The sequence below is a fragment of the Thunnus albacares genome, chromosome 3 (genome assembly GCF_914725855.1).
Source record: "Thunnus albacares chromosome 3, fThuAlb1.1, whole genome shotgun sequence".
Classification (NCBI taxonomy): domain Eukaryota; kingdom Metazoa; phylum Chordata; class Actinopteri; order Scombriformes; family Scombridae; genus Thunnus; species Thunnus albacares.
Window position 1 is genome coordinate 31,470,172 of NC_058108.1, and position 22,999 is coordinate 31,493,170.

Sequence of the window (22,999 nt, forward strand, 5' to 3'; positions counted from 1 at the left end):
TGTGCCTTTGCATAAGTGTATGTGTGTGTGTATGTGGGTCTGTCACCTCTCCTCTCATTACCTGCCCTCCCTCAATGTGACTCTAGAAGATTAATTACATCATCTACTCAATTTACTGATATTACCATAGAGAGATGAAGGCTCGCTCTCTCTCTCTTTCTGCCGCTCTCGTTTTCCCTCTCTCTCTCTTAAGTGCTAATATAATGAGCCTGATTGCAAACCAAAATTTGCACAAAGCAAATATCATTATGTCGTAGTCTATTCTGCCACTTAATTAAAAAAACGACACTCTTTCTTTCACCCCATCTCCGCCTCCCCAACCCTGTCAATCCCCCCCCCCCCCCCCCCACCCCCCCTCCCCACACACCCTTCACTACACTCTGTCAATTCACTAACATTATTTTAGCATAGTTGCAATAAGCTATGGGGACTCCAAGATTACTGCAGGCAATCATGTCTTTCCAAAAAAGAAAAAAAAGGTGAGGCAAAGAAAAGACAAGAGTGGAAAATGAGAGCAGCCTGAAGGAAAACACTTATTAAAAGAATTCTGTTGTGAGAAAAGCCAGTGAGGATACAACTTACTTCTACTGTTTTAGATGGATTTTATACATTTCTCTGTCATATTAACATTATTTCTTCATCCTGTAACATATCCCACTGCTGTAGTGCCTGGTACTTCTTTAGAGACTAACTTTGCGGTAAATGCGCTTTCATGAGTAAGCAAATTATGTGCACAATCACTTTATTACACTGCCAACCGATATTGTTCCCATATAATGTTCATTACAATATATATTTTGTTGTTGTTGTTTCCTTTTGCCAGAGAAAATACAGTGATTGCTTTATCTTCTAAACCCTCCTTTTTTCTGTAGAGGCTATGAATGTAAGGTGGTTTGTTTCTACTAGGGACGTGCAGAGGGCCCAGTATTTGTATTTGTATCTGAATTTGTTGAGGCAGCAAAATTATTTGTATTTGTATTTGAATAAAAGTGGAAAGAGGCTTAAAAATCCTGTTTTAGAAAATGAACGTGATCCAAATTAAGAAATATGCGTCATGTAGCAGGTGGATGTGACTCTGCTCATTGAGACCTGCTGATAGACTAAAAACAAATAATTTTGAAAATATTTGTATGAAACAAATATTCATAAAAAACCCCCACTATTTGTGCTTTGCCGAATAATGTATTTGTATTCTGGCACACCCTTAGTTTCTACCTTTGTCTTATTATATGGAATAATAAGAGCTACGGGTTGAATAGTAAACTATAATGTTATAGACTAAAGCACACACTGTTTCAGTGATTGTGAGCAATATTTCCTTAAATGTGGTATAAACAGTTTATTAGTAATTCCTCTAATAGTCACTATAGATGCAGGTGTTTTTGTTGTTGATTCAGTTATTTGTACATGTGAAAATGTATTCAGAGGACCCACTGAAACATATAGATAGGGCCTGGATACTTGTGCTTCACTGCTGTAAACATAATGGTGAATTCATGTGTCATATTAATCAGTTTCATCTTTACATTCAGAAAACAAACATGAGAACGAGAGTTTTATATTTTCAAAGTCTATAATAATCATACAGATTTGTTGATGTCATTTTTTTTATTGACCTTTAATATCTCATTATTATCTTGTTTATATTTAATTATTGTCACAACTGCTTCAAAATTTTTGCTTGTGCAAACCAGCCCGTTTTAGTAAGGTGCATCTCATTTTGGAACAGAACTCATTTATGTGGATGATATTCTACTTTTTTGTTTGTTTGTTTATGTTACTTTTCTTTCAAACGACTCCTGCAGTTTGACATTCCCTGAAGCTGCAGTTATGAGTTTTAGGGGTCTCTCTACGGGGGCCCGGATCCCAAGCTGTGCTGTACAAAAAATATTCTTGATTAGTTTCACTGAATCTGCCCCTGTTTTCGCATTTGAAAAGAGAAAACTGGCCTGTTGTTCTGTGTTTTTCAAAGGATACGACTTTTTTGTTTCCACCGTTGTCCTCGATTGGCCTTACTGTTACTATGTATCATCTCCTCGTTGGCATACATGGATGAGCAAAGAAACTGTGCACACAATATGCCCCTGTTCATACACTTTCCTAAAACACACACTTGCACATTTATGCATGCACACACTCACTCAAAAATCTCCCCCACTGATCCACACACTTCATTGAATGCCCCCCAGAAGGATATCTGGGGTTTTGGAAAAAGGTCTGAGCTTTAGGATGCTAATGATGTGAGCCAGGTGTGCTGTATTCTCTATCTTCCTGCTACTTCTAACCTTTACAGTTTGACAAGTGGATGTGCTTCACTTTTTTATTTGTCCACATCTTTTCATCTTTTCAGCTTCCCTTTCTTGAGGGCTGAAATTTTATTTTGTTGCATGTGTGGAAGCATTATTGTTGCGATGGTATTGCATGATATTTCTAAGACACATTTTCTGTATTTCAGTGGCTTTGGGCTGTTTATTTTAGAGAAAGTGTCAGAAATTCAATTTACTCTCCTGTCATGTCATTTCAAAATCAGAGCGCAAATGCTCAGTTGTTGATGTAGGCTGGCTGTACCAATACACTCTGCTTTTGTTCTTCAATAGTGCAGGGATCACACTCTTGTTTGTGTGTTTCTGTGTGTTAGACTGTTTGCTGTATCTATTTGTGTACCTTTTCACAGTAGCAGAAGCAACAGCTGTCACTCAGATGACAGCATCCTTTAACTTCTACCCATAAAACTGTGCATCTTTTAGTGATTTCACACCACTGGTTTTGGTGACATTCTCACCAATAGACTCAGCCATAGACTGTATAAAAATACGGACGTAGTTACTGTGACGTCACCCATTGGTTTCTGAAGAGCGGTTTTGAAGCTCAAAGTGAGCCGCTCAGGCCGTCGCCATCTTGGCAGTGCGTGACGCTGCCTAACTCCCAGCCAATCAAAAATGGGCAAAGAGGCGGGCTGAATGGCTGAAACAAGCCACCTAGCGGCTGGCGGACCTGTCACTCAAAGCAGCCATGTCCTTCATTATGCATAACTTTACAGCTTAATAAAACTTAAACAAGTCAGTTGTCATGAAAGGGGAAATTAGCTATAACAGTTTTTTGTACCAGGCTGTAAACATGTTTATTTCTGTTGTAAAGTTGGGCATTTTAACATGGGGGTCTACGGGGATTGACTAGCTTTTGGAGCCACCCTCAAGTGGCCATTCAAGGAACTGCAGTTTTCGGCACTTCCGCATTGGCTTCATTTTACAGCCCCAGAGGTTGCTGCTTGGCTTCACCATAGTCACTTTGCAAGACCTTTATGTTCTTCAAAGAGACCAATAGAGACCAAAAGATCTACTGTATCTCATAATACTCAGACAGCTGGTGGATAGTTAACAGTCAGACAGTAGCTGAAATTCCCCCACTAAATTTCTAATTGAATTATACTGATGTTTTAACTCACCTTAAACACTTTGAATCTGTACCTCTTGGGTTCAGACTGTGAAGATAACGTTAGCTCAAGCAGCTAGAGAGCAGAGCTGTCGTGTTGTATTAGGATAACTTACTTTGTTTTATCCGTTGGACCTTTTGGAATCCATTCTTGGCAAAAGCTAATGGGGATCCAATGAAATAAACAATAAACAATGTCTCATGTCTATCTTTGGGGATAACATTTTAATTTCCCATGAAGTTCCCTGGAAAGAACTATGTAATTTGGTACTAATTGTACAGGAAAACTGAGACAATGTTCTTAGACTGATATTTGACTTGTGTTGGGTTGTTTATTTCCAGTGAAATATCCAGAAGTGCTTCATTTAAATCCAAGTACATATTCATTAGTCATTAATTTGTTATTGGAAGTTTCATTTTCCATATTTAGTTAATCGTAGATTTATTTAAAAAAAAAAAAAGCTTTGCTAGGTTACACTAGAAATTCATTTAAATTAATTGATTGGAAGTGCACTAATTAAACAGTGTCTCAATGGTAAAATAATGTGTTACCTGTTTAGCTCATTTCATTCAGTTGGCTTTGATGACATTCTCACGCCTTATTCACCACACCGGAGTCTCCTCAGGTGATAACTGATGAGATGACATGAAATTAGACAAGAGAGAGTTGAAAAACAAGTTTGAGTGTTTATGTTCACACCTGAGATTCCAAGAATTAATTTGTTTTTCATCTATTTAGTTGTATGTGAGACAGCTGGGTGATTTCTGTGAATATCTGTGTGATAGTTTTCAATCACCCAAATCGCTGATCATTAAAGTCCCCCTTCACTCAATATATAATATATTTTTCTTCTTGTTCATAGAATTGAATGTTTGAGTTTCACTGTACAGAATAATGAATGCAGAGTTTGACACTCGGGGGCTATTTTCACATTCATCTGCTGAAAGTAGAAAGTTTATATGTGCTCACTGAAAATCAGGTTTTAAGGGTGGGTTTACGAGCATGATTTGTGACATCACAAATAGTCTGGAAGCCAATCCTGGTCCAATATTCAGCTTACACAAATGTGTTGTGGAAACTTGAAGCCTCCAGTGCACATCTTGCACGTCTTGTGTCCATTTATAGATTCTTGAGTTTTGAATGAGAGAGAAAGAGTAGATGTCATTTTAAGGATTAGCTAATAATAATAATTTAAAAATAATTTAACTTTTTTGTCGAACAACCATATCAGACACAAATTATTATTCAAAGTAGAATATTTTATATACATCTTAAAACATGTCTGGAGGTGATCTTTAATGAATTCTGACCTCCCTGGTAAGAGCAAAAGAAAAAAATAAGTCAGAACTAGGAGGGTTAACAGGTTTAGCTTGCTATTAAATATGTCTATGATTAAGAGTACACCTAATACCACTGTGACACTAACTGGGATTCTGTCAGTCGTGAGCGAGAACCGGGGGAGACCAAATCTGCATCCAAGCGTTTGATTAGGCCAGTTTGGCTGCACGGAGGAGTGGGCTGGACGACGGGTTGCATTGCCAAGTCCGGAGAGAAAATAATGATCTGATGAGAGGCTTTGGGGTAGGCCATCACCATGGTAACCTATTCAGAGATGAGATGGAGAGGGGATGTAATCATGGGATGTCCTGACCCACCTGAGTTAATTTCAGTAATGCTGTCCAATGTTGGTAAAACATGCACACAAGCAGATCTTTTGTCACAAAGCTGATGCAAACCATGTTTGATGGTTGTAAATCAGAGTGTTCCTGGAACAAGAGTGGAAGGTATAAAACAAAACATAGATCTATGGCTTGTGCCTCTGCTGTCATGCATCCAATGTCTCCTCAGGTGTGAAATGACTGCTGTCTGTCTGACACCGTCTGGTGGCAAACGTAATCACCTCAATATACAAGGACACACAGTCGATGTCCAATCAGATAATGAGCTAGGCTGTGATACCTGCTCTCGCTGGATGTTGGCTCTGTCATGCAGGGAAGTGGGGACATGTGTGTAAGGGGTGTGAGAAGTAGAGGAAAGGGTCATGTTTTTCTGACGTTTACCGGCTTTTTCCAGGCCCCTGGTTAGCAACAAGATGAGAATGTAAACAGCAGAAGTCACAAGAGACCACAGGAAATCATATCATGGTGAACAGGTTAATTCATGTAGACACATACACTCATACAGTCTCTTTCACCCTGACATACACATACACAGTCTTTGTAACTAGACTGCTGAGCAGGTAGGAATGACAGGAAGAAAGAAATGAATAGAGATACTTAAAATTAGTGATGCCAGGTTCATATCACATCACATGTACAAGCTGCCACTTGAGAAAATGAATATAATTTGAAAGTGTTTATCATAACTATGATACAGTCACTTGTAGTCTCTGATACCCCCCACCTGGCATCCGTCACACTGGGTGGTAGTTGAGGATTATGAAAAAGCAAATTAGTTTTTTTTTTTTCAACTTTTACTTTCTCAACCATCTAAATTTCTGCTTATGAAAAGGAAATAATATCCACTGCATTCAGTTTGAAAATTATTTGTATATAAGTTTTTATGTGGGCTGCCAAGTGGAGATGAATGATGAATATTTCCACCAAGGATTCATTATAATTTTCTTCCAGAAAGTAACAGTTTTGCTTCCACTGGAGAAAAGGCATCTGCCAAATAGATAATTATGATGTAAATGTAAAAATTGTATTCCATCCTATCGTTTCATTTATTTTAATAAACAATGTGTCAGTTGCTTGAGATTCATGTGACACAGTGGAAAATCTCAAAAATATGTAGCAGGAGTCATAAAATAAGTGATATGCACTCACAAAATATGCTGTGTCATTGATGAACTGTTCTACACTGGCTTGATAGGCAGTTTAAGTTGAGTGTGATTGCCCACTAAATACTTCAGCTGTTCAGTAGTTACACCTGCCTATCTGGCTCCAGTGGTCTGGTAAATAGCCACTAGTAATATCAGAAATTTCTCTAACCTATTGCATGGTTGAACTGTCTTTGAAACCTACCCTCGCCCAAGTAAAGAGCAGATACTAAGCAGCTTAATCAGGCCTCATGTCCAACAGTATATGCTTAGGCTGAGCTACAATGGCTGGTCCAAATGGCGTAATAGGCAGTTCTGAATCTGAATGCCATGGCCTGCTCAGTTGTCCAGCAACCATCAATTTTATCTAGTTCCACTAGCCTGACCAATAGCGAAAATTAGCAACCTCTCTGGTATGATAAACTTTTCTATGCATGACTTATGTCCCTTGACCTATCGTACCCATGGATGTATTATAAAATCTGGATACGGGACTAAAAATGGCTCCCATTCAGTCCATAAGAATTGCTCGGCTGGTGCATACACTCAAAAAAAGTTTCTAGCCTCCGGGTTTGCTTCCATGTTGTGTGGCCCACTGAATATGTGCAGTAGTGTTTCCCCCGCTGGCCCCACTCATGAGTTCCCGCTTGACCCATAGACTTTACATTGTGATGACATCACAGATTTTTAAATCACTTTTCTCAGCTCGAGGAAAGTTTTACAAATATAAAACCTCCATAGATCAAAAATTCATAATAGAAAGAGTCATAATTGACCTTGTTTGCAGTTCGAGGTGCCCTGTCAGCAGTTTTACAGATGTCTCTTTTACAATGGTGGTCTACGGGGAAAATGCCTTGTGGGCCGCAGGGGGATTTTTCACTGCAATACCGTGAGTGGCCACTGGGAAAAATTAACAACATGTTTAGCTACCTAGCATGTTGCCTTCACTGGCAGCAAGCTGCTTTATCCATCAAACAACAAACGTACCTCCTCAGCTACTTCACCACAGCAAGCAACAAAGCAACGGAAATACACTTTCTGTAACATCACCAGCTACAAACATCAGTAAACAGCATGCCAGCTAACATGTTATGTTAACTCATGCTGCTTGAGCCACCAAACAAACCAAACAATCTTCTCCAGCTACCTCCCCATAGCAAGCAAAAAAGCATGCATTTCAACCTATATCACCAGCTAACACCATCAGCTAACTCCATGCTAGCTACTAACAACAAGCTAACAAGCTAAGCCGCATGTTGCCAAAATACCAAAACACCTTCCCAAGCTACTTCCTCCTTGCAGGCAAAACAGCATACTCTTCTGCTTATAACATAGCTAACAGTTTGAAGATTCTGCACTTACCTGTCTTTGCCCCAGTCACTCACCTTTCTTCTTACCCATAGCCATGTTTTCACTGCCTGTTTTGGGCTGCACACTCCAAGTTCAGCAGGAACAAAACCTCTAGCCAACCATGTTTCCAATCACATTGCTCTGCCTCATACTATTTTTCTTCTCACAGACAGTTTCTACTGCATCTTCCCATGGTACTCTCAGCTCCCCAATACATCAAATCAATACAAACTCAGTTACCAAAGTTAAAAGTTTCCTTCTGGTTTTTTTGGCCTTGTCTTTGCTGTATCTAGCCAGCTTTGCTTCACCGGGAGAGAAACTGGCTAGGTTCCTTCTCCCTTAATTGCACCACCAGGAATAAAGAACTGACAAACAAATCAAAAGTGTTAGTACAAAAATCAATGTTTTCTCACAAACCGCGCAATTAAAATAAAAACACAACCAGACATCAGCACTTAAAGCAGATGAAAACAGTAGGCTATCGTGACAAAAAGGCTGGGTGGAAATAATTGTTAAGTTCAGGAAATTAAAGCTTTCATGGTGATGATAGTTTGGAGAGGTTTCCAGTTCCAATCCTTGAATCATTTTGCTTCATACCTGTTGTATAGTCTACATTAAATTAATGTCTGCTACTGAAACTAGGTTGTTTATCACTGAATCTGTTTTCGTTCATTGTAAAATCCCTGGATTTTAACACATGCAAACATTTGACTATTTACACATTTGCAGACACAGAGCCACATTAACATTTAGGCCTACAGTATTTTGAGCGCAGCCACCTACCAAATTTAAGTCCATATTTACTCTTGTTTTAGTTTAGGAATTGTCTTCATCAACTCCTGAGAAAAATTTCCTTAACTGCTCTTTAGCTGCTAGATTTGATGCTGGGCAGGTAGCTATTTTTTAACTGAAAACAGCTGCTTGCTCCTGCTGAAAACACGGTTCATGAGAATAGAAAGACTGAACCATACAGTAGCGTGTTTTCAATCCAGGTGACCCCTTTTACATTTCATGTAATCATTTTACTTAATGATAATATATTGATTAGTGGAATTCAAACTATTAAAGGATAAAAATGGAACTACTAACCAAAACATTATCAGAGACCAATTTCAGTTATATTAATATCAAATATTTTTCTTGGAACTCAAGCCATGCCAGTGGTGCATTTTGATTACGATCGACTCTATGAGCCAATGTAATTCTGTCATGATGCAACTGAAGAGATTTCGGCCAGAATCAACGAATATGATGTAAAAAAAAGATATGAAAGGGATAAATAAAATCCGGAGCTACACCATAAACTTAACTGATGTAAAAAAGGCTTCATATCTCCTCAGGTCACTGAGCTTGATAATAGCTTCTATTCAGTACAGCACAATACAGAGAGACAGAGTCAGTGAGAAGGATACAAAGAGCCTGACAAAGACATAGACTAAAGTGAGAAACAGGGGTAGTGCTCACAATGCTGCTTCCATCAAGCCTTCTCAAATACCAGGTCAGATACAATTGCTAACCAACATCTGCATTCATCCGTATCTCTTTCTCTGTTCTGCCCTTTAAATAGCCGCCCACTCCTGGATTAAACTGAGATCACACAGAGCTTTCCTGTTCTGCTGTCTTTTGCCCCTACCATGCTCTTATTGTAATGGCAGCACATTCTCAAGCACCTTTACTGTTTTTTGCCTCACACGTTTTTTTTTTTTACTTTTCCTCACCATGTCTTGCCTTCCCTCTCTAAGGTATTGATTTTTGGATTTTTTTTCCTCATCTTTATCTCTTATTCTTTGTTTTCTTGCCTTGCTTCATCCCTGCCTTCCCTTTGTATACACTAACTTCCTCTACTTCCCTCATTGCCCTCCTCCTGACTCTCTCCCCTTATTTCTTTAATTATTTTAATGGCATTGTACTTTGGTGTTCTATCCCCTTTTTGGCATTTGACACTTTAATATGCTATTCCCTCAGTATTATTCTTCCTTACATCATTCCTGGAGTGTTTTGTTTTTGGCCTGCTCCTATTCCTGACTCATCAAACACTAGAGGTTGCATTTACATACCTTTCAAAAACTGGTGCGCATATGTACAACAGTTGCATGTGTGTGAAAGGGAATAAACTTATCATTAGTTTGCATTTGTACCCCAAAGATAAATCACTACATCTGCCATTTATTCAGTATAGTCAATCAGAGGGCTGCCAAATACAGCCAACAATGGCAGACTCACTACCACAGGATATGGTCAATGATGAGCTCAACAACAGCTCCCGACAGCCGACTATCTGCTCGGTGTGTCAGTGCCCAACATGGATCAACATCCCTCCATCACTACCACCACTACCTCTCCCACTCTGTCTATCTCTGGTGTCATTTTCCTTCAATTTTACCATCACAAACATAATTATCTCTCTCTGTCTGTCTGTCTATGTCTCTCTCTCTCTCTCTCTCTCTCTCTCTCCATCTTTCTCTCCGCTCTTTCATCCATTCGTCTCTGTGTCTGTGATCATTATATTTTCTGCTTTCAGCTCCAATCTCACACCACACAAATGTTAGAAATAGCCATGAAGGACAAGCAGTTTAGCTCCGTGTAAAATCCCCATAAGATGCTAGCATGTATGAACACGTGCATTGTTCTTTGTTGGCATGTCTCTACGTACCTCCGTGTTATTGTGGAGGTAGATGACGCTTTTATAGCTGGAGAGAAAATAACTTTTTCTCTTATTGTTTGCAGTTACCCTTTTTTTTATGTCTCAGGAATCCTTTAAATGCTTCAGCAAAAAAAAGACCAATTGACATCACTTCAGTTCTGGGATCTCTACACTAGTCAGGCTTGAAATTGATTTTCAGATTTTATTGATTATTCATCAAGCAGAGTCATAATTTACACCACAAGTTGCAGTGTAGCGCAACTTTATATATATGAAACAGTGTGTAAAACTAGAAAAAACAAGTAAGTTCACAGCATAGTGTTTCTAGATTTACAAATTCAAACAACAAAAAGCAGGTCAGAATGATATTTACATGCTTTAATTGCTACCAACTTTATGAAATTACACTTTTTTTTAGAATCACTAAACTATTTGATCCTTGCTTTAATGTAATTCTTCTTCTTTAATGTGATGGTTTATATAATTGTTTAAAAAATAGATTCACAATTTTTCAAGTCTGTCCTAAAACAATATTCAGGTGCCCAAATGAACACTGACACATGTTTATTCATGGTTAATTTAGGTAGTGTATTTTGTCCAGCCCTCATGTGTGTTAAATGGTTTGGGCAGTATAAATGTTCTCCTTGTGTTATTAGACAGGTCAGGGTTGTCTTTGTTGAGGTCAATTAAAGGATAGGTTCACAATTTTTCAAAGCATCTCTAAAACAATAGTCAAGTACCCGAATGAACACTGTCACAGGTTTTTTCTTGCTGTAATCATTCCTCCTGTTCACACTGGCTATTAAGAGATCTCTTACTAATGATCTTTCAATGTAAGTGATGGGGGACAAAATCCACAAGCCTCTTTCTGTGCAAAAAAATGTATTAAAAAGTTTATTTGAAGCTAATATGAGGTTTCAGCCGTCCAAATTAGTCAAATCAATTCAGTATCTTTCAAAGTCACAGTCTTTTTAGTACCAAACTCTCTACTTTTGTTACTATACTTCCACTGCAACTCAACAACACTGCTAATCAAGACACAAAGAGAGATCTCTCTCTTCTTTTTTTTTAAGTGGAAGATATCCACTTTATTTGATTAACTCAGACAGTTGAAGCCTCATATTATCTTCAGACAAAAATTTCAAAACAAACAAGGCCTGTGGATATTGTCCCCTATCACTTACATTGTAAGTGCATTAGGAAGGGATCTTTTTATGGCTGATATAAGCAGGTGAAATGATTACAGCGAGCAAAATCTGTTTAAGTGTTCATTTTGACACCTGACTGTTGTTTAAACACAGACTTGAAAAACTGTGAACCTGTCCTTTAACCATCTTCTTACTTTCTTCTTTTTGTATGATGTATAAGCTACACAAATGCTGTAATGATCTTTAGTTTTCACTGTAGAATTTTACTCACCACTTTTTCCCTCCGCACCTCCACCAGCACTACAGGGATCAGTCTGCCTCGGCCCTACTACATGGCTGATGAGGATGACGAGCGGCCCTTCATCTGCTCCCTGCCAGTCGACAATGGCATCATGTCCTGCAATGACGTCCCGGTCCGCCGCGAAGGAGGCAGGACCTGCTGCCTGGACAAAGACGACGCCCTGTACCGACAGTCGCTGGGCCTGAGCCCTGAGCCTCTGGCCAATGGAAGTGTCAGCATAGCGGGCCTGTGTGTCAACTGGAACCAGTACTACACCAGGTGTCATACCGGGTACAGCAACCCCCACAAAGGAGCCATCAACTTTGACAACATCGCCTATGCCTGGATCGTCATCTTCCAGGTGGGAATTTTGGTGCAAGGGCCATGAGTGTAGAAATTTGAGTTTCAATTAGAGCTACAACAATTAGACGATCATTCAAATAGTCAATCAAAAGAAAATTAACCAGCAACTATTTTGATATTCAATTAATCATTTCAGCCATTTTTCAAGCAAAAATGTCAAATGCTCTTTGATTCCAGCTTCTCAAATGTTACAATTTGCTGTTTTTCTTTGTCATATTTGACTGTAAATTTAATAACTTAAGGTTTTGGACTGTTAGTCAGACAAAACAAGCAAATTGAAGACATCATCATGGGCTCTGAAAAATTGTTAATGCCATTTTTTCACTATTTATCAACATTTCATCTACTAAATCGAGAAAACATTCTGCAGATTAATCAATAATCATTAGTTGTAGCCCAGTTTTAATGTTGCAAGTGGGCTCAAGATGTTACATGTTCCTTTCCAAAAAGCTCCATGGAATGAGAACCTTGCAATATACCAGGCAACCTTTTCACCTGTAGCAACCAAAATATGGGATATAATAGGAATAGGAATATTCATGGAATGTTCATGACATTGTGTCTTACATATCGAAACAGCTTTGAAAGTTGTTATGAATACAGATCAGATAGATACTTAAGTGCCAGTCACACAAATACAGACACTTTTTGGGAGTGAGCTTTACATTGTTTTGAAGTATGCAGGCTATTGTGTCAGTTTTTGTTCCATGTCGGCATAATTATACATGAATCTGAACAAAATGGCCAAAAACAAAGAAAGTTTTAAGTGCTCCCGTAAGTGTTAAAGTTATATGAAAGTTTCATATTTGACTGTATGTTGATGGTTGTATGTCTGCCCTCATTTTCATTGTCTTTTTGTCACCTGTTTTCTTCACTGTAGGTGATCACTCTGGAGGGCTGGGTGGAGATCATGTACTATGTGATGGACGCTCATTCCTTCTACAACTTCATCTACTTTATCCTACTAATTATTGTAAGTCACACGTACATGAAAATGTGCGCATAATGCCGAGCAACGGTTGACATTAATATCATGGTATTTATATATTTAACGTTATCAACATTTGACAGGTAGAATACAATTATCAAACAGATATTCTCTGTTGCATTGGATCAGATAAAGCTCTTCATGCTGTATGTAAAATCAAAACTTAAACTTATTTTGTTAGTTCTTTACTTTAATTAAAACTTGCTTGGAATTATTAATCTTCAGAACATCAATATCATTAGATCACATCACTATAATACAAGCCCACTTAATGTTGAAAAATAGTAACACTAAACTCTAATAAAACAAAAAAAAAGTACACACTCGGTAATACACACACACATGCAATAAAGTCATAATTTCTGCAGCTCTACATACTTTTAGATTCCCTGCTTTTGTTGCCAAGCTACAGACGACTGAAATGAAACACTGTCGCTCTCTCCTTCTCTGTACTGCATACCCACACACACACACACACACACATCCACAAACACACACACACACACACACACAAGACTGTCAGTGTCACAGTGAAAGCTGAGCTGAAATCCCCGAAGAATCCCCCCTTTTGTTCCGATAAAACACATTTTAATTCCAATCCATTAGCTTCCGTGTGTGTGTGTAAGTTGTTATGTGTGAGCACCGATGCATGTTCACCTCAATATGATTCTTTTTTTCAGCCTGTCAGAGAGTATGTGTATGTGTGTGTTATCATAATGCGGTGTGACTGCCAGTCCCGGTTATTTCCCTAACCCAGGGGCTGTCTTGTCTTTTTATTACACTTTTAATTGCCTGACTTCAGATTCAAACAGAAGCTCTGCCTGTCTTCTTCTCCTCTTTTCTCATCTCACCAACACACACTTTGTTTCCTTCCATTTCTTCTTCTATTACTCTCTACAGCCATAAATCTGTCACTCTCCGCTCCCTGTCACTCTACATTTCTTACCTCTGTCCCGTCATCTATCAATTCTCGACTCTCCGCTAACACTTCCCTCCATCCCTCTTTTCTTCATCTTCTGTCTCACTCTCATCCATAACCTCCTTTCTTCCCCACTTTCCTTTTTATCTCTACCACCTCCTGTCATCCATCCCCCTCTCTCGCCAACATTTCATCTCCTCTTTCTTTCCCTTTCCTTCCCCCAGTGTCTCGCCGAGCTGTATTCTGATCATCAGTCATGTATCTGTCGCTCGACTCATTATAATCATTCACGCGGAAACACGCGCATCCAAATTTATTGACAAACAGACACACATAAAAGAACACATTCCCACGCTCTTTTCCACATTTGCCGTGGGGCGTTATCTATCTACAGTACATCAAGCCCCTAAAATTGCCTCGCTGCAGATGATTCGTGTTATAATGGTTGCTTTTTGATGTGAGGAGTGATGGAGAGAGGATGGGAGTAACTGTTGGTGGATAGTAAGAAATGGAAGGAAGACGATGAAATGGGAGAGAAAATAGAAGAATGGTGGAAAGTGGGAGAGTGGATGGTGAGTGAATTTAAGAAAGAGATATGATGAAGAGGGGAAGACGTGATGAGAGAGTGGGGGAAGTGATGGACGCCGCATTGAAGGATAGATGGAAGAAGCCAGGAGATGTGATGATGGACCGGAGTGTCGGCGTGAAATCAAAGAGAGAATCGGAGGACGGGAGAGAGAGGAGGCGACCGCATGTCGGTCTCCCGCTTTGATCTTAAATGCAATGTTATTAATTAGAGAATCTCTCAGCGTGTCCTCTGGGTTCATGTTGTTGGAGCAGACACACTGATCATAGCATCGGGTTTATCAGTATGTCCACACAGCATGTCGTCCTGCCTTTCCCACCTTTAAGAATGAATTTACTTTAGTTTTAAGGCAAGGCGAGGACAGTAGTATGAAGCAGGTTTCATAAACAAGAGCAGTTTTTTAAATGATACATTATGAATATTAAATAGGAGAATCTGTGGTGTTTAGTCACTAATGCTGCTTCTCCAATGTTTCTGGGAATTGTTAGCATACCGCTATCATATTAAGCTACTGAAATCAATTAAAACTATTTGGCAGATGTGAATCAAGCTGTCAATGGTAGATGGAAAGTCAGTGGATCAGCAAAGAACTTGTGGCAATAACTTGCTCCCATAACTTACTATTACAGTCATCAGACTTAATGAGTGCAATAGTAATTATAGTGGTGATTTGATAGGTGGGTATTCTTGACACTGATACATGTCTGTGGTTACTTTGAGGCAGGTATACGGTAAATCAACCTGCCCAGAGGTGAGTATACACTATATACCTCCGTATGTGCACCACTACACGTCTGCCATTAGAATAATTTAGATGCATCAGCTACCCAGTAAATATCGTCACTACCAGTACTTTATAAGTGCAGTTCAGGGACCTAATGAGAATGTTTAAACTGTCTGCTAGAAATTAAGTTTATGGCTAAATTGCAACAGCAAATATGTAATATATGCAAAAAAAAGAAATGTAATGCTGGTTGAATTACAACATAATGAGGAAATGTTGTTAATTAAGATGTTTGGTAAGTTGCAAAAATGTTCATACTGAACTTTTTTTTTGTTTTTTTTACCCAGTAGAATATCTGATCTTGCAGTACCATATCTGCTTGATTATGTTTAGGCACTAGCAGCAAGTCCCCCTCCACTTACCCTCCATAAAATGTGTTTTTCTTATTGTTACTTCACTTTAATGTTTGACCCTCATTGTGTAGAATGATGTATATGCAGAGTTTGACACTAGAGGGATGTGGGATTTTCATTTTATGAATTTCTAACCATGTAATTGAACATTTTTAATGGGAAAAAACACATCAGACACAAATAGTTATTCAGAGCAGAGTGTTTCATATGTCTTAAAACATGTCTGTAGGGGATTTTTACGGCCATGGAAATATCATGGTCTTGGTTTAATACAGAAAAAAGTCCACAGGGACTTAAAACACAAGACATAATGTGTTTATTAACATTAACCAAAACTACAGTCTTTCACTAACCTTAACCAAAGTGTTTTTGACGCCTTAACCGAACCTCACATTGGACTCTAGTTCCAAGATTCTGCACCTTGTACGCCCGCCATCCAACCCGACCCATCCCTACAACTTCAGTGTAGTACATAAATGTAGCTCATTCATTCCAAAAGCTATGCAATGTAACTGGGAAATCAATTTAGTAGTATATAAACTTAATTTATAGGAGACAGGGTTGCAATGGTACTATAAGTCACATATTCGTACAGTAGATGCTTGCCTCTATGGTGTATGTAAAGTCTTTCACCAATTAAACAAACAGTTTAAACCATTTTCTACATACAGGATCAAAATCAACTTAATTGCTAGACCTTAAACTAAAAAAAAAAATGTCTCTTCTGAGTGTCTAGTAAAGCAGACTTGCCTGAAGCATTACAATACCAACTGTAAATGAGGAAGTAAATCCCCATTGTTTAATATATCTCAAGATAAGCATATTGTCATTCATTAGACTTAAAACATTTAGTCTGCTATAGAAGCAGAATAAGCAGATTTTACTCCCAGCAGTTGCTGTGTCTTTTTTCCCCACAGAGTCGAGATTTGACAGCCAGGCTCTTGTCGGCTTTGTTACAGCGTGTTTCAAGGCCTGTCTCACAAACAGGCTTAGTAGAGGAAAGTGATTTAAGTGTTACTATTTGAATGTTAGAAGTTCTCGTCCTCGTCTCACTGGCAGACAGATGAGGAGACTTTTAATTATGTTTTCTTTAATGCTGCACGACACTGAGCATGGAGAGATGGAGGGACGCGAGTGACAGAGATAAAGAGAGAGAGAGAGAGAAAGGAAGGAGAGAGAGAGGCTCAGGTTGTATTGAGATGCCTTGACAATTTCTCTCATGTTACATTCATGCAGAGTAAGTAAATTGAATTGAATTGAGAGAGAGGTAGAGAAGGATGAAGAGTGAGTGATACGAGAGAGAGAGAGAGAGCGACAGATGGAGAGACAGATGAAAAAGGTGAGAGGAGACGGAGATAAAGACGGAGAGAGTTAGAGAGATGCTGTACGCTGATTACCATCATGTAGAGCAGTTTAGACACGAGGGCTCAGCGGAATTAAAGGCTTTGCGTGGAAAATAGCTCGGCCCTATGGAATTAAGGTTTAACATCCAGAAATGCCACCCTCAGCCTTGTTTTGTTACACAGACTTACTGTGTGGTAAGCCCCATGATTTGACACAGTTTAAGCTCCCCATTTGCCTTTACTTATAACTTGTATTAACATTCAACACATACACCATTACGGATTGCCTTATCGCTAATGTTACATGATGTCCCTACCTGTTGCTGCATGCTTGTGTGTGTTCGCCTAGGGTTTAAATGATCTCAGTGCAAAAAAAACAAAAGCATTTTAACAGATGACTGATTTGTGAGACTTTAATACCCAGAAACCCTGTAATGTGATCTGAGTAAACATCATGTAAACTATATGATAGTTGTGTTAAAGTGTTTCTTCCATGATTTATGAGCTTATAAGTCTGATCTAGAGAAAGTGGTTTGTACCTGCTGTTGGTAAGAGCAATTTCAGACAGTTGTTTTGCAGATGTTTTACTCATTAACTAATGTTACAGTAAAAACATGATTATTGTTTTCTGAGTAATCTTACACCGTGGCTACACAGAAAGCGTAGCATGATCAGCATGTTTAGCAGAGCAGCTCCGTCTATGTGTGTCCACATGAGGTGTTCAGGCGCAATGTTGAGCCTATAGGTCACCCAGACGGGCGTGACACGAATGAATGAAAAACGCAGCTTTCGTGTAAACAAACACATGCGGTTCATCAGTCTTCTTGTCTATCATGTGACATGTGTCGTTAGAGTCACACGAGTTCCAGGTGTGAAGGAGGCCGTATACAGTATGTCAAAGTGGAAAAACCATCAATCAACAGAAAAGGTGGTCTACGACACCGACATCAATTACAATTATGTCCTGTCATCCCTTCCCAGGCGGTTTAACACCCGTTTACATCTGGACTCTAATGACTGTCACATGACAGACAAGAGGACTAAATGAGAGGTTAGATACCTGGGACTGAAGAGGCCTTTTGGATGAAACATCTTCAAGAATCTACAACAAGTCCAGTTGCTCAACACTTTTGGAACAACTGCCTACTCATACAACCTGCACACACAAAAGCAACATTAACATTAATTTGGAGATCATAAGTCCTATATTCACTTTCCTTGTAGCTGTGGTTTGGTCTCCACCGACTATCTAGAAAAATATGCCTCAAGTTCTTTAGGTCTTTGTCAACTGTTTGGTACTTGCTAGGTAGTGTACAGTGACTTTATCAGAGTACTTACTTGCTGCTAACAGCTGCCTGCTGTTGATGGAAATGGGATTGACGAGAACAATGAAACACATTGTAAATGTCATGTAAGAAAAAAAAGCTGTGAAGAGCCTCTGAGTCGGGGATAGTTCCTTGTCATTAAATTGTCATATGATTCTTGTAAATCTTAAAAAAATATCAATATCTGGAGCTTTTGGATTCATGTTGGTTTGTGGTGCAAATTGAGGGTTTGCCTCTCTCTTTTTCATGCTCAAACTCACACACACACACACACTCAGTACATCCATTCAGTGTCATCCACACATTCTCATATCCTCTCACACATAGTCATTTTGTCACTCTGCTGCAAACACTGAAACTGCACAGACACACACACACGCACACACACTAATCTAATTGTATTTCAGCAGCTCCAGCAGAGTGTGAGTATAAATATTTGATGGGATCAGCGAGGGTGCTGAATGGGTGCTGGGACCTACTGCCTCCCTTTCAGTCCGTGAGTCCAGAGAGCTGGGATGAAAACCAGCCAGTCAGCCCACAAATCTCTGCTTTGGATCAATGAAGAGGAGCTTTACACACAAAACACACACTGACATACACTGACGCACACGCACACATGCTTACACACACTTTTTATCCAGCTCTTCCATAGTCTTTGTCACAGCGGTTCAGATGGAGAGCAGGAGGGGGTTATCAGGCTTCACAATCACTATTGATCACAACCTAGAGAGCATTAGACTTCATCCCCCCTCTCTGCCTTCTCGCTTTCTCTATCCTCTTTTTCCACATAAGCTCTGCTTCTCTGGGTGACCTTACCCCCTTTTTCTTCTCTCATTTTCTCTCTCCCACTATATCCGTTTCACCCACTGTCTCTTGTAAAGAGAGTGAGCCTCAAACATCAAACATGCAGCACTGCAACACAGCTTACCTTACAGTTTCTGACACACATCTTTCATTATTTTATTAATAATGAAAGGTTAAGCAGTGGCTGCTTTGGAATTTCTTCATCTTAGCCTTCAACTTGGTTACTCTTGATTAATAATGGAGCATTGGGACAGGTTTTAGTGAAAGAAATTCATGAGTTCAAGAGTAACAGACAGAGATGATGAATGAGAGAGGCACAAAAAGTAAGGATTCTTCTTTACTCTTCTGACCCTTCTTCTCTCTGCCTTTTATCCTCTCTGACTGTTGCACCGATACACTAAAATCTCAAAAGGCTGTCTTTTGCTAAAAAAAACAATGTATTATTAATCAAGGACAACCAAGCTCAAGGCCCGGTTTCAGTCGCTCATGCAGTCATCTATTAATTTTTTGCCTAACAAACGTCTTAGGCTTTCCACAGGCATTTTAGATAACACAGAGTTGGCTGTATGGCGGTAGGTTTGGGCGTTTGCCTAGATGGTTAGATATTTTAACTACATTCATAATACTTTAGGTTCTGAAAAAGGAACTGCAAAGCTAAACAAAACTTTTAAAACAAGTATAAACATTGTAAAGTACTCTTTAGAAGTGGGTAGATCACTATGCAGCTTGCATAGACAGCACAGCCTGACAACCTCCACCAAAGATTGAGATCGGATCAAAGGATGTTTAGGGGGAAAAAGACCAGAATATCATAAATAACAGAATAGCCATAAATAACATAGGCAGGCTTCTACCTTATGACTTTATATCAAAGAAACAGACATTTTCTAAAACAGATGTTCACCTTCAATCCAAACTGTGGAAGAGCTCCAAATATGAGTTATTCAACGTTTTCTGTAGAGAAAATGAAAAGGAATTTTATCTTCAGAACCAGGAGCATCTGAAATAGCTCATCCCACTTCACAACTCTATAGTACTGGTATTAGCCTAGCCTATACAGTAGAACGGTATGTTCATTTCAGTGATAAAAGAGATCTATTTGGATAGGTCTGTAAATTTGAGTGAATGGGTGAGTGAGTGGGTGGGTTATATCCCTAAATCACATGAGATTTCCATGTAAAATTCATCGAATAGGATCCAATTGATGTTTTATCTCGCATGACCAAATAAAGAAAGAATTACAAGAGCAGCAAGAACATTACAAGAGCAGAGATCAGGTTGACATAAAGGTGTATGATCTCCTCGTCTAATAGATTAACGTTGGTTGGGCTTAAATTTATCAGGTTTGCTGGTTATTTAGTAAAAGAAAGGACAAGACTTGCAATGTTAGATCTCACTGGTTTAATTGAGAGCACAGCAGCTTTTTTTAGAATCGTACTGTATAATGTGTGATGTTTTGAGTTGTCCAGCCAAATAGGCTAATGGGCTAAACTGCACTGGCATCAAGCCATCTTGTTGAGAGTTCTTTATTCAGTGTGATTATCTGACCACTTACAGATCAGATTCATGCCAGTGTGTACAAATGGTGCAGTTAAAAACAAACCTATTTAGTCTAGAGTGGAGATAATGGTTTAAAATTTAAACATTTAATCTTTAGCAGTATTCGCCTGTAAAATATCTGTTTCTGCGTTTTCCCTCTTATCCTTTTAGGTTGGTTCCTTCTTCATGATCAACTTGTGCCTGGTCGTCATCGCCACCCAGTTCTCAGAGACCAAGCAGAGGGAGCACCAGCTGATGCAGGAGCAGAGGGCACGGTGTTCGTCCTCTTCCACCCTGGCAAGTGAGCCTGGGGACTGCTATGAGGAGCTCTTCCAGCTGGTCTGCCACATCCTCCGCAAGGCCAGGAGACAGACTGTCGCCCTTTTCAACACCCTGCGGGGGAAACCTCGTGGCTTTCGGGGCGTCGGAAGAGGTAGAGGAGGAAGAGAAGGGAGGGATAGGAAGTCCAATGGAAGGGGTGGACGTGAGAGGAGAGCGGTGTTGAGGCACGGTAGGTAACTGTAAAATTGGTATTCACATGCACGGTTTATACACTTACTCTTTAACACCCTCCATTTGCGCAATTTCAGGTCCACCTTGTCCCCACCATAACAAACCTGACCACGCCTCACCTGCTGAACCAATGGCGCTCACCTCTTCCTCTGCCACCGTTGGCTGCCCCCAGTGTGTCGCTGCCCTGTCGCTCTCTGACGGGGTCGGACCGGTTCACGGTGCGGCCAGCGATGAAGCCGAGGAGGGAGCTGTGGAGGAAACGGACACGGAGGGGGTACAATCTAGTGGTAAAGAAAAGGACAAGAAAGGCCACGATGGTGCAGGGACGGGATGTAGTCCTCAGCAGAAATGTAAGAAGCTGTGCTACGAGATTAGGACGAAGCTGTGGGGCATCGTGGAGAGCAAATACTTCAACCGAGGCATCATGATCGCCATCCTGATCAACACCATCAGCATGGGCATCGAGCATCACGAGCAGGTACGGACAGCTGCAGCTCTCCTCTGTGATGCATAACATTTCTTATGTTTAAAGTACTTCTCATGGTCTGTCTGTCATACTTCTGTTTTTCATTTTTTCCTCTTTCTGCAGTCAGTCAAAGTCTACAGCATCTGTGTCATGTTCTCCTTTCTCTCAGTATGCCTCGTTTGCACAGCTGCCTCTCTATTGAACTTTAGAAACTTCAATCAAATATCCTGCCCTTGTGCTCACATAATGTACATTTCTTGTCCATAGAGAAAGCATTGCATAAGTACCCTACAGGCTTTGCTCAACAGGTTCAGTATAATTACACAGAATATCAAAAGTAGCTGCTTTAAAGCACAGTCTTCGGGCATGCTGCCTGTCCCATTAGATTCCCATTGTGGTTGTTTGACAAATTGTTGGTGCATTATTTCAAAGTACATTTCTTTGTTTTTACATTGAACACAACCAGAAAAGAGAACATGCCCATGGCATAAAAGAATCATAACATCACCAGCAGAAAGAAAATATAAAATGTATAGAGTTTCCTGATTTGGAATTCAATTATCAACCTTTTCTGACCTTGAAACTAGCAACAATATCTACACAGTCTTCATAAAATAAAAAGGAAAAAAGTTTTTGCCTGTTTCTATTTGGTCACATGGTTAGCATCATGGGGAAACCCTAATTATACACGATTCCAAAAATAAGGGAGGTAATCTTAAGGATACTGATCATCAAAACATCCAATAATCTACCAGGTGTGATGTGCAAACAGTACAGGACACCCATCCAACTAATCCCAGTCAGTTGCAGCACCTTATCACCATGTATTGCAATTTAGAATGTGTGCAAAATTAGATAGCAAAAGTCAAAATAGTTTGTTCAAAGTAATGGAAAAATGGTTGAAACAGTCAGCTTCCACAAAAAGATACAAAGGCAAAGTATAAAGGGACTCATCCTTAACACTGACAATTCCAGGATCACTTTATCTTGGTTAAGTTATGGTTCATGCCTTCATCTGACCGAAAGCTCGCTAATTAAAAAAGATTCTTGCATAGATTTGAGTGTGCGGGTTCTTTTTTCATTCAGTTTGATATTTTTTTAGCTCCAACACCTCAGCTAAGTCTGATACTGGGTGAGAGGTGTATTTTTTTCTCTATTGTTGAGTTATGAACATGACACTTTCAGTTAACTTTTCCTGGTCACCAGCCATAGACGCCCAATCACATTTGCAACACTTCAGGCTGGTAAGAGGAAAAATAATGAGAACCTGATCTGTCAACAGTCAAAGCTTCCCAGGATTTTTACAACTTTTAGTTGAAAGACAACAGAAACAGAAATCT

At 39.5% G+C, this 22,999-nt stretch overlaps 1 protein-coding gene and 1 long non-coding RNA gene across 2 annotated transcripts in view; one reads left to right on the forward strand and one right to left on the reverse strand.

Moving 5' to 3' along the window:
• The window catches only part of LOC122972464 (voltage-dependent T-type calcium channel subunit alpha-1I-like), a 222,045-nt gene that overhangs the window by 109,989 nt on the left and 89,057 nt on the right, over positions 1-22,999 (forward strand). Inside the window, exons 7-10 of the mRNA XM_044339592.1 lie at positions 11,695-12,037; positions 12,920-13,012; positions 20,852-21,191; positions 21,271-21,671. Coding sequence (XP_044195527.1) covers positions 11,695-12,037; positions 12,920-13,012; positions 20,852-21,191; positions 21,271-21,671 — 1,177 coding nt within the window. The remainder of the gene's footprint in view (positions 1-11,694; positions 12,038-12,919; positions 13,013-20,851; positions 21,192-21,270; positions 21,672-22,999) is intronic.
• LOC122972477 lies at positions 4,728-7,851 on the reverse strand. Its single transcript, XR_006399756.1, has 3 exons — positions 7,617-7,851; positions 5,393-5,510; positions 4,728-5,035 (listed from the first exon to the last, which is right to left on the reverse strand). It is a non-coding gene; the product is annotated as an uncharacterized LOC122972477 (long non-coding RNA).